The sequence below is a fragment of the Arvicola amphibius genome, chromosome 8 (assembly GCF_903992535.2).
Source record: "Arvicola amphibius chromosome 8, mArvAmp1.2, whole genome shotgun sequence".
NCBI lineage: Eukaryota > Metazoa > Chordata > Mammalia > Rodentia > Cricetidae > Arvicola > Arvicola amphibius.
Genome location: NC_052054.1, coordinates 131314381 through 131331870, shown reverse-complemented (window position 1 = coordinate 131331870; position 17490 = coordinate 131314381). Strand labels below are relative to the sequence as shown.

General features: G+C 37.3%; 1 protein-coding gene across 5 annotated transcripts in view; it reads left to right on the top strand.

Annotated features, from left to right (window-relative positions):
- Positions 1–17490, top strand: part of Nbeal1 (neurobeachin like 1) — a 204009-nt gene that overhangs the window by 30994 nt on the left and 155525 nt on the right. For 4 of the 5 annotated variants that reach the window (XR_005286474.1, XM_038338491.2, XM_038338490.2 and 1 more), the window contains exons 8-9: positions 7729–7814; positions 14873–15179. Coding sequence is in view for 4 of the 5 variants with exons in the window: in XM_038338491.2 (XP_038194419.1) it covers positions 7729–7814; positions 14873–15179 (393 nt within the window). In the remaining variant the exon portion in view is untranslated. Of the gene's footprint in view, positions 1–5806; positions 5869–7728; positions 7815–14872; positions 15180–17490 lie in introns of those variants that run through there. The other variant, XM_038338494.2, reaches the window with a different exon arrangement.

Sequence of the window (17490 nt, the reverse complement as noted above, 5' to 3'; positions counted from 1 at the left end):
ATCAGTTTAGCCAAAGTGGCTGGATTATATAGGGAAAAGCAGCTAAGGGCAACCCAGACCCTGGGCTGGAGACGTTTAGAGTAGGAGACAGGGTATGCCAGTCATATTCTAGTAACAGGTAGAGACTGAGGGATGTTGGGAGAACCTGGTGGCCAGTTCTGCTTTGATATGTTAAGTAGACACCTCAGCTATTTGTCTTTGGTTTGAGACTTTGCATTCACCACAAGGGGTGTTAATGTCCAATATAAGTTGAGCCTGTTTTATTTTTTATTAAAAAGGATTGTTTTTTTTTAAAAAAAATTATTTATTTTTATTTTATGTGCATTGGTATTTCGCCATGGGCATCAGGTCTCCTGGAACTGGAGTTTCAGACACTTGTGAGCTGCCATGTGTGTGCTTGGAATTGAACCCAGGTCCTCTGGAAGAGCTGCCAGTGCTCTTAACCAGTAAGCCTTCTCTCCAGTCCCTAAGAGTTTTGAAAACAATCATTTATTCATTTGTTTGTGTTTGTACATGTATGAGTGTGCCACACTTTGCATGTGTGGAGGCCAGAGGACAGATAGTTTGCCGAAGTTTCTTCCCTTTCTAACATGTGGATCCTGGGATTTAAGCTCATGTTGTTTGTATTGGTGGTAAACACCTTTTAACTTACTGATTCATCTCTTTGGCCCTTGAACCTTCTTTTGTATGTAATGTATATGAGATGATATTAGGCATATCCATAAAATGCTCCACCTTAATAAAAGTGCAGTGTCTCCTGACAAGTGCTGAAGGTATTTAAATTAGTACTTTTGTACAGTTGCTTTTTAAATGAAGTAACTCATACTTTAGAATTAAGAGAAATTTTCTGAGCTATATAATTTATAACTTCCTAAATATGTGTATAATAAGAATTGTAATATGCCAAAATGACATTCTCTATATCTGTAGATAGAATAAAAACTGTCTTAAGTAATAAAGATTCTTTTGAGATTCACTAGTGAGATGCACTGAATCAGATTTAAGGGAAACATTCTTTAGTGATGCTGCCTGCTGCTGGGGAATCTGGAGTAGGAGTAACAACAAAAACGAGAACAAAGGAAAATACATTTATAGGCTTTTGAGGAAAGAGGGTCTTCAAGTTTAGCATGTTATTGAAGGTACTAGATAGAATACCGGGCAACTCAGGGTGTCTTGAGCCTGGCTACAGTGAGCTGACCCTATTGTCTTGCCCTGTGTGGGCTTCCACTTGTTTGCAACTTAGCAAGCCACTAGATAGAATATAAGTTGTAGTTGATTTCCACAGGGGTAGAATCAATCATCTAACAAAAGCTAACTAGTTATACCAATGAAAACATTCAGGTTCCAACTATGTTGTAGCATAGGTTGATAGGTGCATAGCAGGATAATCAGAATTTTTACTTCTTGATCTTATATTCAGAAATCCCAGTCTATACCTGTCAGTTCATCCTAAGAGCAACCAGAACCAAAGGATAGTGCCTTAGAGCCGTTAAATGCCATCAGGAGCTGACCAGCATATTCTCAACTTCATGACCTACTCAGTAACAAACCATTCTGATGAATCAAAGGCAGGCAATCATATTTTACATTAGTGGAGATCAGTCCTATATAAATAATACCACTGGGATACACGAACAAATATAGATTTGTTGTTTTCAGTATTAAAAGACTTTCTGACTTAAACATCTTTTGTTAGTCTTTTATATAGCTTTTCCTCAGATTTGAAAACACCCTGATGTCTTGATTAATTGTTGTGAAAGGAGTGCTGGAAAGGCAAGGCTTTGCATATATATTAGCACTGCTGCCTTTGTCTCATCCTTTGAAAGCTCTTGTCTTTTTTGATGTCAATTCAAATTACTAGAGCTTTGGGGTAGTATTCTATCTAGCAACCAGGTTTAAAGCAAAAGAACTAGCTCTGGCATAGGCAGTTGTAGTGGACTTTAGTCATAGCCTTGAAGAAGAGCATGTACTATTGAAGTCCAGAGTAGTGGGAGTGGGTATGTGTGGGTAAATGTGGCCGCTTGTTTGTTTCCCAACTGCCCAGCAGCTCAGACCACAGATAACCACACAGAAACTGTATTAATTAAATCACTGCTTAGCCTATTAGTTCTAACTTCTTATTGTCTAGCTTTGACGTCTTAACCTATTTCCATTATTTTACATTTTACCTCGAGGCTTGTGGCCTACCGGCAAGGCAAGATTCCAACGTGTCAGTCTCTGGCAGCTGCTCCATGGCTTCTCCCTGACTCCGCCACCTTTTCCAACATTCAGTTTAGTTTTCCCTGACTAGCTCTAGTCCTCTCTATCACAGGCCTAAGACAGTTTCTTTATGAAACAATTGTATTCACAACATACAGAGGGGAATCCCACATCAGGTATGTCTATAGACTCAACTTTTATCTTCTCTGTTGCCATGAGCATAGTCCTGGACCTGAATAAAAACAATTTTTATGTTTGTTTATTTATTTATTTATTTTGATATTTTGCGAGGGTTTCTCTGTGTAGTCCCAGCTGTCATGGAACTTACTCTATAGACCAGGCTGGTCTTGAACTCAGTCTCCCTCCTGAGTGCTGGGATTAAAGGCATGTGCCACCACACCCAGCTTAACTTTCAGTTTTTAAAAATTAGATTTAGTTATTTTATGTGAATGTTTTCTTGTATGTTTGCCTGTGAACCACATATATTAGATGTCACAAGATAACATCAGATCCCTTGGAACTGCAGTTAAAGATGATTGTAGACCACAGTGTGGTTACTTGAAATCAAACCCTGGTCCTCTGCAAGAGCAACAGTTGCTTTCTACCACAGAGCCTTCTCTCTAGTCCTAAGAGAACTAAATTTTATCTTGGGTATAAAAAGAATAAGACTAGCTAGAACCAAATACAAATAGCAAGGCTTAGCTTTTTCTAAAACTTTTTTTTATTATTGAGAATTTTATGTACACGTCCAATGAAATATTATCATATTTACTTTCATTTTCCCTCAAAACATACCTTTCACAAACTTCATGAGTTTTTTTTAAATAACCTGATCACTCCAGTTATTGTTACCCATATATGCATGATAGCAGAGTCATTCATTGGAACATGGGAACCTTAACAGTGGCCACATCCTCACAGAAGAATGAGTCTCCCTCCCAAGTGATCCTCTGACATCTATACTGGTGCCATACAGGACAACATGTGCCTCCTTTCCCACATGGTAAATAAATAAATGCAAAAGGAAAAAAAGAGCCAATCAGTTGATAGCTATGAGGCTCCTCCATGTAAGTTTATATTAATACCAATTTTTCCCATTGAAAGCAGTTTTAGACAATCTCCATAACCCTTAGGCAGTCTCTGTAATATGTGGTTTTTATAGCCTGTTGGTTTGTTAGGCTTAGAAGCATATTGAATGGATGACTGGGATTCTTCCTGTGAAACAGATCTACATATAGAAAAAGGCATTGATAAATCACCTCAGAAGGGGTTAGGCCAAAAGCTGTTTGAAGTCTTATGTAGGCTCTTGGCAATACCACTCTTTAGATATACTCAATCTCTGAACATGATTTTTAAAAACAACTTAATGGTCTGATTAGAATGTGCCACCATTTTAGAAGAATAATGTCTCTAAAAGGAATGAAGGTAGTATCAACTTCCCAGAGATTTGGATATAAATTGAGAGATTTGGCAAGCAGATGAAGGCACATTTTTATTTTGAGGAGTGCCTGAAAAGCTAAATGAGGATTAATTTCCAGAAAGAGGGCTTCAGATCCTTCAGTGACCTTTTCAGGTTGAGGTGGAAAGGCTGTGTGCAAGGATCACCAAAATGCGGCAAGGGATAGTCAGCTGCATGTTTGGCTGCTGCATCTCCTCTTTTAGTTTCCTAAATGACTTCTTATTTGGTATTCCTTGTAATGGACTGCTGCTATTTCAGCCAGCAAATGTATTGTCTCTAATGAATCCATAATCGATGGGATTGCTTTTAGCATTAAAGTCAAATCTTTTTCCTCCAGAGGGCAGTATGTGCATGTATTAACAAGAAAGGTATTTAAAGTCAGTGTACATACCTTCCCATTTGCTCTGCTTAAGTTACAGCAAAATTTCAGCCTACTCTTCTAACCAACTGTGCTGATTTCTGGGTGGCAGACAGGCTTCTGTGATACCTGAAAGGAGAACAGTAGCAGCACAGCTCCCATAGGAACTGCTGTTGATTGTTCATTACTCACATAGGAACTGCTGTTGGTGAGCCATATTGTATCTGTGAACTTTAAGTAAACCACACTCTGGGGTAGGAAATAAAGTAGAGGAGTTGAGGTAGGACACTGTTTTAAAAATATTTCAAAGTTATCAAGTAGCCAGGCTTGGTAACCTGAGAGTATCTAAACCAGTGGGAGATTTGGGATTTAATAGAGAGGTTATTTGATATAAAATATAGACAGTGGAGACCCTAGAGTAAATTTAAGGACTTCACCTATTAAAAGAGTCGTGACAGCTATTATTCTTTTTCTTTTTCTCTTCTTTTCCCGCTTCCTTCCCCACTGTCCCCTTCTCTGTCTTTGAACCAGAGTGTCTCCACATAGTTTGGACTGTCCTAGAACTCACTGTGTAGACTAGGCTGTCCTAGAATTCAGATTCCACCTGCTTCTACCTCCCAAGTGCTAGGATTAAAGGCTGTAGTTAATGTATCCTGTCAACCATTGGGCAACTGAATCAGTTTTAATAAATACCCTACAAGTAGATAGATAGCTTTGACCTAGGGCATAATTGAGAACTCCAGGGTTACACCCTGGTATTTGCTAACATACAGTTTAAAAGATCTGTCGGGTTGTGATAACCTCCAAAGTTACATCCCTGATTAAAGAAGCTTTTAATTTCTCAGAAGACTTCTTTTGTTCTTAGTCCCATGAAGGAGAACTTGGTTGCTTCATTTTAGGGATTCATTTAGAAGCTTATGCATAAAGCTATAACTAGGAATCCAAAGTATACAGTAACCTGTTAGTTTTCCAGAGGCCCTAAGCTGTTTTCTAGTGGTAGGATTTAAGAAAGACCTAGATGGCTTTGATAGGATCAGATACCCTGGGCCAAATGATTCCCAGATATAGTTTCTACAATAGTAATGTGGCTTTAGGCTTAGAGACTCCATATATCCTGTGATCTAGGAGAGTGAAAGGTTTTGTTATATGATTTGAGGCCTCAGATGATTTCAGTTTTATTGAAAACATCCAAAACATTGTAGATAGAAGCTAATGGAACATAGAGGGCCCTTTTCTTTCCACCAGGCCAATCAAGCTATTGAGTTGTCTGTTTCAGTATCATGCATTGTCTTTGAAACCTGTTTAAATTGATGCTTGCTGACTTTGACTTCCAAATGGAGCAGTTTGTTACCTTTTTTCTTTCTTTTTAATTGTTCGACTTTATCAGAGGATATAGTGGGGGTGTTGTGATCATGCGTATTTTTTCTGGAACGTCTTTGAAGACATTGAGGTTGACTTGGGGTGGGACCTTTTCCTTGGATAATCTTTTTGATCACCTTTTTGCATCACCTTCCTCTTTTTCATGGCCTTTGCTTTGACTCTGGCTTTGGATGAGATAGATTTTTTTCATTTTTGTTGCAATTTTCTTGAAAGGGTCTTCAGATAACTTATTTTTGCTACTTTGTTAAAAAATGTATTTTTTTTGTTTTTTGTTTGGCTTTTTTGTTTTTTTTTTTTTTGGTTTGGTAGCAAAATGTGATTCCCAACATGCGTTTAAATTGGTTGTCTGTTTTGATCTTTGTGTTTATGTGTTGTACATGTCTACATAAATGTCAGAAGTCATTGTTCTACCTGTGAATCCTGGTGGTTGAATTTAAGCCATCAGACTTGGCAGGAATTGACTTTTTACCCGGTAAGACTTCTCACTTCCCCTTCTAGCAAAATTTTGATTAGATATTACGTAGAATATATTTTTTATAGTCTTTATGCTGTTTATTTTCTTAAGTTTCCCTAGAGCTGAATGAAATACCCATCTTACATCTTAGTATAAGATTATAAAGTCTTTGCCTCTTGTAGAATTTTACATTATCTAATGAGGATTGTTACTCAAACACAAAGCATGTGTTATATGTGTTTTCGAAGCACCTGGTATAACATTTTCCTTTCCAGTATTCTACTTTGCAAATTTCAGTTGTTCCAGCCTCTCCTAAAATTGTTTTCTGTCCCCTGAACTCATTAAACAGCACTGGTCTTTTAGGGTCCTCCCAGTTTGTGCAGTGACTCTAAAGGTGTCTCTAAAAAGAAACCTGAATTAATCCTTGAGTTCAGCACGTTTTCCATCTATGTTTAACAGTTTTCTGACCCTATTTCTGGGACTGCTTTTTCCATTTTCATATTGTTTAAAACAGGAAAGCATGTGTATGCCAGTTACTCCAACATAGCTGTAATGGCCTAATTTTTTTAAAATTACGAGTTTCTATTAGTACATTTTACAGCTATATTTGGCAGTGTTATGTATAAAGTTGGACATCTGTCATTGTATTTTTATGGAAGCATGTAATAAAGGCAAAACAGTATTTACTATAGTATTATAAAAAGAATGGATAAATTAGTGCTGGACAGATGGCTCAGTCAGTATTTAGTGTTCAAATGTGAGGACCCACACAGTCTATAATTTCAGTGTTCAGGGGCACAATTAATGAGAATCACATACATGTACATGATCTAACACTCCTCCCAAAATGGTGGGGTAACAACAGTTTGTCAGTAGAGAACTGGTTAACGAAGTGTTCATCATGCTGTTTTGTTTTGGTGATAAAGATGAATAAGGTAGATTATCTGTTAAATTATAGTAATGTCCATATTAAATTCAAAAACTAAAAGTGTATTCACTACTTTAGTACTTTCCACATCCATGAGTTCCACATCTGCAGACATAACTAGCTGTAGTTTAAAAACACGCCATGGGAAAGAAATTGCATCTATACATGTACAGACTTTTTTGTTTTTGTCTAAACAGTACATTGTTAAGAGTTACTTACATACTGTTTGCATGTTTAGCTAGTCTATGTAATCTGGAGATGATTTAATGTATATTGGAGGATTGACATAGTTTACAAAAGTAAATTTTGCTCCATGGCTTTTTGTATTTTGAGGTGGGAGTCCTGGATCCAATATTCACTGAAATCCTTAGAAAGACTCTATATTGTACAGCTCTTTAAAAAAAAATTGAAGGTAGAAGTATGTTGATAAATTGAGGAAAAGGTCAGAGGGAAACTTCCGAATTTATTGTTTTGTTTTTCTGTCTTATTTTTCTTTGACATGCGCATTTATAGCATTTAAAAGTAGCAAAATGTTTTATTATGCTAAAAGACATTAGGTCCTAGAAATTTAGAGTATTGATCCTTGGAATAGATTGAAGATATTTTTATTTAACTTTCTTATTTTGCAATTCACTAAAGTAAGGGGTAATTGTTAAGAAAACAGAAGATATTTTAAATTAGGACTGGGTTAAGTTCTAGTTCTGTCACATAGTAACCACATTACTTCAGATGAGATAATAACTTATCTTCTAGTAGCTTATTTATCCTGGGACAGGATGTTCTTATGGAGTACTATGAGAAGTAAGAGACATGACACGTTTGTCAGCCTTGCCTTTTGACAGATTTTTAGCCTTTTCATAGAGTTCTTCATATGTCAACTTCCTTAGACATGAATTGTGTTCTGAAATAGAAATCTTATTGATTTGTGTATTTGTGTATTATATTCACAGAATGTTTTCAGGAAAGTGAACATCTCAAGGAAAGTCTTAAGTGTTGCTTATTGCATCTCTTTGGAGCCATTGTAGCCGGTGGGCAGGTGAGGACAGTGTTGAAAGTTAATGTATAAGTTGTAGTTAACAACACAAAAGTCTCTTCATGGATTATTTAATGCATTCTGTCTTTTATAACTTGATGCTTTAGACAACTTTCAAATTTATATCTTATTTAAAACTAAACTTCTTAAAATCTTCCATTAAAAACCTAAGTAACATTAACACTGACAATTAGTATTACTGGATGAATAGATTATATGAGTACTGGTATTATAAGTTTCTATTTCTCTTGAATTTTAGTTATTAGTTATTATTTTATATATAAAATATATAAAGTATAAAGGAAATCAAATTTATTAGAGGTATGAAGAAAAAAATTCTAACCAGTTTGATTTCCAAAGTCATAAACTTATTCACTCTGCTCTCTAGATGCAATTACTAAATATATTTATATAGCTATATATGTTCCAGAAGTATTTCTCTGGCAAACTGAATGTAATTGCCTGCTGCAAAAAGGCTAATAATTCAGAGAGAATGTTCTACATGTTTTCTTAAATGATGCATTTTAAATGAGAGAGTCTTTGTCCTTTTGTACATTTTGTGTAGTATACCCATTGTAGAGTTTGGTAAAGACACTTATCAGAATTTTTTAAATGTCTAAAATACATATCATAAAAGAAAAACTACCTTTAAATTTAGTTGCTGAAATGGTAATAAAACAAATTTGTCACGTAAAAAATGTGCTTTTGTATGGTCTTGGGATTGAATTTATGACCCCATACATGATAGAGGCAAACACTCATGCTACTGTCCAGCTCCACTGTGGTTCCCCCACCCCCACCCCAAAACAGGGTTTCTCTTTGTATAGTTTTGGCTGTCATGGAACTTGCTCTGTAGATCCAGGCTGGCCTCAAACTCACAGAGTTCCACTTGCCTCTGCCTCCGGAGTCATGGGATTAAAGGTGTGCTCCACCATGGCCTGGCTTTCCAACTATGTCTTTTTTTTAATATTTATTTATTTATTATGTATACAATATTCTGTCTGTGTGTATACCTGCAGGCCAGAAGAGGGCACCAGACCCCATTACAGATGGTTGTGAGCCACCATGTGGTTGCTGGGAATTGAACTCAGGACCTTTGGAAGAGCAGGCAGTGCTCTTAACCTCTGAGCCATCTCTCCAGCCCCCCCAACTATGTCTTTTTATAATTCATAAAACAACAGGATACAGCAGTGAGTCAGTCATGGTGCTACAACGCTTTAGTCAGAACCAGGCAGGAGGTTGAGCCAGGATTCCTTGAGCCAAGGAATTTGGAAGAACAGCATACATAACCTAGGAAGAACTTAGGTTTGATAGGCTGTAAAGGATCTTGCTATGTTGTAACAACTATAAAATATGAAAGTACACATATTTATTGGTGGCAGAATCATAAGTATTACATCACTGTGTTGTTGCTTACATTGAAATTTAAATAAAATACTATATTTCCACTGCTGAAATTTTCTCCCTATCTTTTCTATTTTTGTTTCTATCTATATTATCATATTTTTCAATTAGTAATCTTCACATCTATTGCATATTCACTCCTGTCGCTTTTAGATTTCTGCTAGAATTTCTTTCTCTGGTTTATTTATCCTGTTCCCTTTTTAGAATCCAATGTCACTATTTAGGCTTCCTGGTAGGTTTTGTGCACTTCTCTTGATTCTGGTGGAAGATAACAGTCTTTCTAAGATGAAAGAAGCAGTGGTTTAGATCTTGCTTTCTGATTGCTTTTCTGAGACAAGGTTTCTCTGTGTAGCCCGGCTCTCCTGGAACTTGTTTTGCAGACCAGGCTGGCCTTGAACTCAGTATCCTCCTGCCTCTGCCTCCAGAGTGCTGTGATTAAAGGGGTGCGCCATCTTTGCTCAACCTTGCTTTCTGCTTTAAGTTTGCTTCATCACTTTGTTTCATTTGCTGCTTTTCTGCTTTTGGATCATTGCCTTACAGTTTCCATCAGTTTTTTTTTACTGTTGTTATTAGGAATTGACAGATAAACATGAAAAAAATAGGAATGGTGTTGTTTACTGAGGGGGAAGCCTACGTGGGTCTCATTCATCTCTCAGCACCTAGAGACATATTTTTGTTAGGACTCATTCATGGGTTATGAACCTCAAGGATAATTCTGTAATGAACTGTTACCATGAGAAATAAAATAGGTACTAGAGACTCGATTTATTGTGTTATGTGCTACTCAGAATCTTTGTGATCAGACCATAGTCAGTCAGACTTACAGAAGTCAGAAGGTTGCTTGCTGGTTGTTGGGTCAGGACAAGAGAATTTTAGTTGGCTGAGTATTAGATGATGTAAGAAGGATGTTATTAAAGGAAAAGAAAAAGAAAAAGTCTGATAATGGGTCTTTCCCAAAGTGTTATACTTGAATTGTTCACTGGCATATTTGTAGTTTAGATCTGTAAATACACATAAGAGAATCTGTTGTGTTTTGTTAAGTGCAAGGATGCTAGGGTTGACCTAGGTTTGAAATGAGTCTGTCTCACAGAGGTTGAACCCAAATTATTTGTCTTTAGGTTACATACTTATAATGTGCAAACAGTGATATTTACAGGATATATATATATATATATATATATATATATATATATATATGTATATATGGACTAAAGGACATATACTCTTGGTAAAACAATGAGCAAAAGTGGCCTGTGCTTGTAAAAATGAAGGTTAGAATTGTATCTGATTTATTATTTGCTGTATAATAATGAAATAATCCAAGCTTAATTTAGTTTATGTTTGTCTCTGAATCAAAAACTGCAATTGTGGAGTTGGAAATGTAGCTCAGTGATGCAGCATACACTTAGCATGTGGTGGCCCTGGCTTTAGTCCCTAGCACTTGAGGGAAAAGAAAGAAAATAAAAAGTTAGTAAACAGTTCATGCTCTTCAGAGACTCTTGGTTCCTTCTGAACGTCAGTTTGTTAGTAGCTGCTAGTGTTTTGACCCTAATGTCGGACATTTGGAGCATAAAAAATGGGGTCATGATAGAGATACTGACATAAATAAACTCTTTTCAGGAGATATTGATCTCTCATTTCTTCATTCTCCCTTCTTCCCTCCCTCCCTTCTCTTCTTAGACAGGTCTCACTATATAGCCCTGGCTGGCTTGGAACTCACTTTGTAGATCAGATCTGCATGCCTCTGCCTCTCAGGTGCTGGAACTAGAGATGTGCGACATTGCATCTGCTCAGTCCCATGTCTCATTTACTAAACGCAGGCATTGTCATGTAAAAGGACAAATGTGTCCAGATGATAAAATTCATTTCCTGGACCTTCTTATCAGCAGGGGAAATAGACAGTATGATCTATATTGTTGGTAGCCATGTATCCAGGAAAAGATCATGGGTTCTAATAGTAAAGATTTTTAGGGGAGATCAAATACTGGTTAATGCCATCAGTACTTTCTTCCATAATATTATCTGTTGTTATTATTATTGGTAATAGTAAGACTGAGTGACCTATGGATTGTTATTTCACGATTATGTTCATTACATATTGTTTTTCTCCTGCATTACTGGACAGTGAACCTAGGACTTCACATGTGCTAGACATTGCTATAGTACTGAACTGTATACGCTTCTCCTTTTTTTCACAATTAAATTTTGGGACAGGGTCTCACGAAATTGTCTATATTAGTCTCAAACTTACTTTGTAGCCCAAGCAAGGTTTGAACTTATTGGTTCTCTTGCCTTAACTTCCCCAAGTAGCAGGGATTATAGACCTGTACTATAAAGCCTGGTTTCATGTCATTTTAATAGCAACTATACAACATAAGGAGTTTCAGAAATATTTGTAAAATCAGTCATAAATGTGTCAGTCATTTTACAAACCTAAGTCATTTGGAATGGACTTAGTTCTATAACATAAAATCTAGTAACACTGATGTTTTAAATTTAGTTAAGAAATTTAAAAGTATGCAGTGTATTGGCGGAAGTTTCTGTCTGCCCCGTCCTGCTGTCACACGGAAGCTATATTATTTAAATCACCGCTTGGCTAATGTTTTAAGCGCATTGCTAGCTAGCTCTTCTGTCTTTGGCTAACCCATTTCTATTAATCTGTGTATTGCCACGTGGCTGTGGCTTACTGGCAGGGTTCCATCGCATCTGCCTCTGGCGGTGACTACATGGCATCCTGCAACTCTGCCTTCTCTCTCCTAGCAGTTTAGTTTTCCATGCCTATGTCTGTTCTGCCCTATCACAGGACAAAGCAGTGTCTTTATTCATTAAATAAAAGCAACACGTAGAAGGACTTCCCACACCATTTCCCCCTTTCTATTTAAATAAAAAGGAAGGTTTTAACCTTAATGTAGTAAAATTACATATAACAAAACAGGTATCAAGCAAGGATTACAGGTATCAAGCAATACTTACATCTACTTTATCATCACTAAGGAAAACTATATCTATTCTTCAGCTCCATCAAAGACTCCAGAAGGATATAATATTACTAAGTAAACAGGAAGTGCATTGTAAGCCACTTTCAGATCTCTAGAAATGACAGAGACATCTTGCTGTGTGGACAGTCACCCACAGATCTTCTGTATTATTTGAGCATCCATCTTCAGCCCATACTACTGGCCATAGTATCTAGCAGATTATTCCATGAAGCAGGAGATTTCAGACAGTTCTGCTTATATTGTTCGTTTGTCAGTTTCTTCTGTGTTCTACAGAATGTTTGGCACACTCTTTTATGAAGCAGAGACTCCGCAGGACTGTCTCACCTTCTTTAGGCAGTTCTAGCAGTCATTTTTTTGTGGATCTTGCAAGTCCAGTCAAACAGTTAAGGCAAGAACAGTTTCTTGCCCAAATGGCTGACAAACTCCTCACTCCATGAGGAGCCTCTTCGATGCCCATCATCCTCTTGAAGTAGCTTGGTGCTTCCAGGAGCAGATGTGTCTCACTGTCATGAAAAGTCCTAAGTTCTTAAAACCTTTTAAATGTCATATTATGTAGGACTTTGAAGAATAACTATCCATCTTAAATGTATCTCTGTGCATCTAGAAAATCTAACTAACATAACTACAAGCTTGACTATTACAGATGATTATCTATTAACCTATATTTTTAAATTATATATTACATCTTTAATGAGATGCACAAACATGAGACCTTAATCAAGATCAGAAATATATGGTATACAATATTACAACATTGACCTTAAATTTATATCAATAAACCAAGTTCCATACCAATGAAAATCTCTATAGCATATCCTCCTTTAAATGTAAACAAATATTTATAAACAATATTTAGGAATTTGGGCATAATTCTCTCCAAACTGCTTCCTGCTTTTTGTTGGGCAAAGTATTTTGGGAAGTGTTAATGGCATCCTTTGGGGGGGGGTCTTGGTTCATCAAACCACATTAGTCTAGAAGAAATCCATAGGTTCTCATCCTCTGTGGAAGCAAGTAGAACCTCTTTTCCAAAGCATTATATCCTTCGACCCATATTTGGAAATCTAGATACCTGTAAAGTATGTATGTTAGTTTATCTTAGCAGCCAGTACAATAAAATGTCGCTCTGTACTTAGCTCCTTCACAGTCAAAAAATTTAAAGAAAACACAGTAGTATATATAATCCAGATTTTTTGTGTATATTTCATCGTTATATGGCTTATTTTTCTTACTCTATTATTTTTTCTACAAGCTTACTCTGTCTCTTTAAAGACTTTATTTTATTTTTTAAAATGATTTACTTTTTTTATAACTCTATATTCCTTTTCTTCTCTGTCCCAAACCTACATACATTTTTCCAGCACTGTGATCCATTTACAGTTCTTTTTTATTTGAATCTGTCTTTATTGCATATCTGTAATTATTTTCTGACCAGAAGCTCCCCCTTTCTTACAATGCTAAGTGGGCATAGCTAGGGCCAATGCTTCTTAGCCTTTTGATTCAGCCCAGTCCAATGTGATGGAGGTCCATTCACTGCCGCTGAGACTGCTGTCTCACCACTTTAACTCTGGTAGCCTGTTGGCCCACGCTTCCACCAAGTAACTTACAGCACACTAGTGGCCCACAAACCCCATTCAAGTGCTCGGCCTCCTAAAAGAGCCAGAGTTCATGCTGGCAGCACAAACCAGGAAGCTTCCATTTCAAAACCACTCATTTTTTTTTTTCTGCTACCACTGAATCAGAAGACGTCTTTTAAAGGAGCTGCGTAGAATTTCTTCCCAAACTTTCTTATGTTTTAAGTAGATTTAGTTGGCCACGTTGGCCCCGATTTGTTGGCACAGACCACTTGTTTGTTCCCAACTGCCCAGACCATGAAATAATCACCCAGAAGCTATATTATTTAAATCGCTGCTTGTCCAATCACTTAAGCATATTGCTAGCTAGCTTTTATATCTTTGGTTAACCCGTTTCTATTATTTTATATTTTATCATGAGGCTTTTGGCCTACCTGTAAGGTTCTGGCTGGCAGCTTGCATCTTTCTCCTCTGGCAGCTCCATGGCATCTCCCTGACTCCGCCTACTCTCTCTTTATCTCTTTCAGTCTGGATTTACTCTGTTAAGCCATTGGCTAAAAGCCTCTTATTTATTAGCCAATAAAAGCAACACATATACAGAAGGACTTCCCACACCAGCAGTGGGTACAGAAACCCTGAGAAATGTTCATGGGCTAAGACCCTTTCTGTGTCCTGTTTTACTCTCTGTACACTGCCTACAATTTAATTCTTGGTTTGTATCTATTTTAATGTAGGGTGGTTCTAAACATTGTGTCTGCTCTTCAGGATGGAAAAGGAAAGAATGAAACCCCTTTCCATTTGTAAAGAAATAGCCCTTTTATAGTCTTTGTCCTGTGTTTTTGAGCAAAACCATCTTACATGGTGTCTTTTAGCTGCAAAGGGGGTGAAGTTGAACTTCAGATTAGTAGTGAACAAAATAAAGCCTAGATACAAGTAACATTTGCAGTGTTTATCAAATATATCTTTTAATAACTTTGTTAATTTATTTAAAAGAAAAAGTTACCCATAGGCTTACTATTTCTCTGTTATTGCAAATATGTAAAACCTTTAGATTTTATTTCATCTTTTACTGTTTTTCATGTTTCAGAGGAATGCTTTGCAAGCAATTTCTCCAGCCACCATGGAAGTTCTCATGCGAGTTTTGTCTGATTGTGATTCATGGGAGGAAGGAGATCCCGAGGAAGTGGGTAGGAAAAGAGAACTAACCCTGAAATGCCTGACACAAGTTGTACATATCCTTCTTACTAGCAGTTCTGACCAGCGTCAGGTGGAAACCAGTACCGTACTGGAGAACTATTTTAAATTGCTCAATTCAGATCACTCAGCTTTACCCAAACAGAGGAAGTCCATGCGGTGGGAAAGCCAGTTCATAGCTCTGCAGATTAAGATGCTCAGTAAGTATTCAATAAAGATTTCCCTCAGGTTATTTTTGCTTTTTATTCTCAGTTTCTTTTGAAATGCAGTCAGCTGTATTAACAATATTGACTGTTTAGTTCAAGTAATGTTTATTTATATTTTTGACTTCCAAATGATTAGTATGGAACTAATTTGTTTACATTTTTACTTTATCATGTTTACATTTTTACTTGCCTGTTCTTTTTTGGAAGTATAATCCAGTAAAGTGTGTCTGTTAAAAAGAAAGTTATGACTAAAATTGCCAAGAAGAATTTTTTGAAAATATTATTTATGTTCTCTTTTTTTTTTGGTTTTTCGAGACAGGGTTTCTCTGTGGCTTTGGAGCCTGTCCTGGAACTAGCTCTGTAGACCAGGCTGGTCTCGAGCTCACAGAGATCCGCCTGCCTCTGCCTCCCAAGTGCTGGGATTAAAGGCGTGCTCCACCATCGCCCGGCTATTATTTATATTCTTTTACTTATGATATAAATTAACTAAATAAATGCCTCTCTAACATTTCTATTCTTTAGGACAGAAAATTTAGTTGTCACAGAGAACCCTTGTGTCTTTGTTTCTTTTTCTTCTCTTTGTGTTGGTTGTTTTGTGTCTCTGTGCAGCTATATCTGGTCTCTGTACTTTGCCAACTCCCTAATCAGTTTATAGATGTTTTTTCTTCAAAATGATGATTTGTTTTTTGTTTTGGTTACAGTGTATTAGTATAGTACATACTTTGTATCCATTGTTTCAGTCAATAGGTGACTCATACTCATTATTCCCTTCTAATGGAGTCAGATACTCAGTAATTTTCCTGAAGTACCTCAGCTCCTACTGAGTAGAACTGGCATGGATACTACAGGCCCATTCTCTTTGTGATCCTGAAGAGAGAATAATGCATGCCAAAAAGTAACGATGATGCAAGCGCATTCTAGACTCCAGAATTAATATTAAACCTATCAGTTGATCATTCCTTATTTTTTATTGTTCATCTAAATCCCCTTTGATAGTTTTATATATATACTTAAATATTTGGAAATGCCAATAACTACAATATATATATATATATATATATATATATATCCTAATACAAAAAGAAATGTTTCCTTTTATATTAGTAATTTTTTTAAAGATTTGTTTATTGTGTATAGTGTTTTGCCTGCATTATCCCTGCAGGCCAGAAGAGGGCACTAGACCTCACTATGGATGATTATGTTGTTGCTGGGAATTGAACTCAGGACCTTTGGAAGAGTAGTAGCCAGTGCTATTAACTGCTGAACCATTTCTCCAGCACCCTTTTCTCAGTAAATTTTGTGGTGTGAAATAGAGCACCAGATAAGATGTAGACCCACAGCCTGCCATTTCTTACCAGATTTCTCAAGTGTCTCATGGTCATCTTACACACTGAATTTTTTTGTTTTGTTTTGTTTTTATTATTTATTTACTTTTTATTTTTATTTTTCCATTCAAATATTTATACTTCCTACCCTCTTCCCAATAGGGGATTGCTCCTCCACTCACCCTCCTCCCCTCTTCCCATTTCCCTCCCACTCCCCCAGTCTCTCTCTCCCCTATCCCTCTAGTCCTAAGAGAGGGCAGGGAACCCTGCCCTGTGGGAAGTCCAAGGCCCTCCCCCTACATCCAGGCTTAGGAAGCTGTGCATATATATAGACTAGTGTCCCCAAAAGCTAGAACATGCCATAAAAATAAGTCCCAGTGCCTTTATCAATGGCTTCTCAGTCATCCCCCATTGTCAGCCACAATCAGAGAGTCCGGTTTGATCACATGCTCATTCAGACTCCGTCCAGCTGGATTTGGTGAGCTCCCATTAGAACAGGCACACTGCCTCAGTTGGTGGACCAACCCCTCGCAGTCCTTACTTCCTTGCTCATCTTCTCCCTCCTGCCTTTCAACTGGACCTTGGAAGCTCAGTCCATTGCTCTGATGAGGGTCTCTGTCTCTATCTCCATCCGTTGCCAAAGATTCTATGTTGATATTCGGATAATCATCAGTGTGATAGTGGGGCAAGGACAGTTCAGGCACCCTCTCCTCTGCTGCCCAAGGACTTAGCTGGGGACATCCCCGTGGACACTCCTCTAGAGCCAAATCTCTTGCCAACCCTAAAATGGCTCCCTTAATGTAGATATCTTCTTCCCTGTTCCTATATCTGCCCTTCCTCCATCTCCACCCTCCCACTCCCCCAAGCTCTCACCAGTCTTTCCCTTCTCCCTTCTTTCTCCCTCTCTCCCCTTCTCCCAACCTCACCCCCACCCCTACCTCCACCCCCATGCTCCCGACTTTTGCCCAGCAATCTTGTTT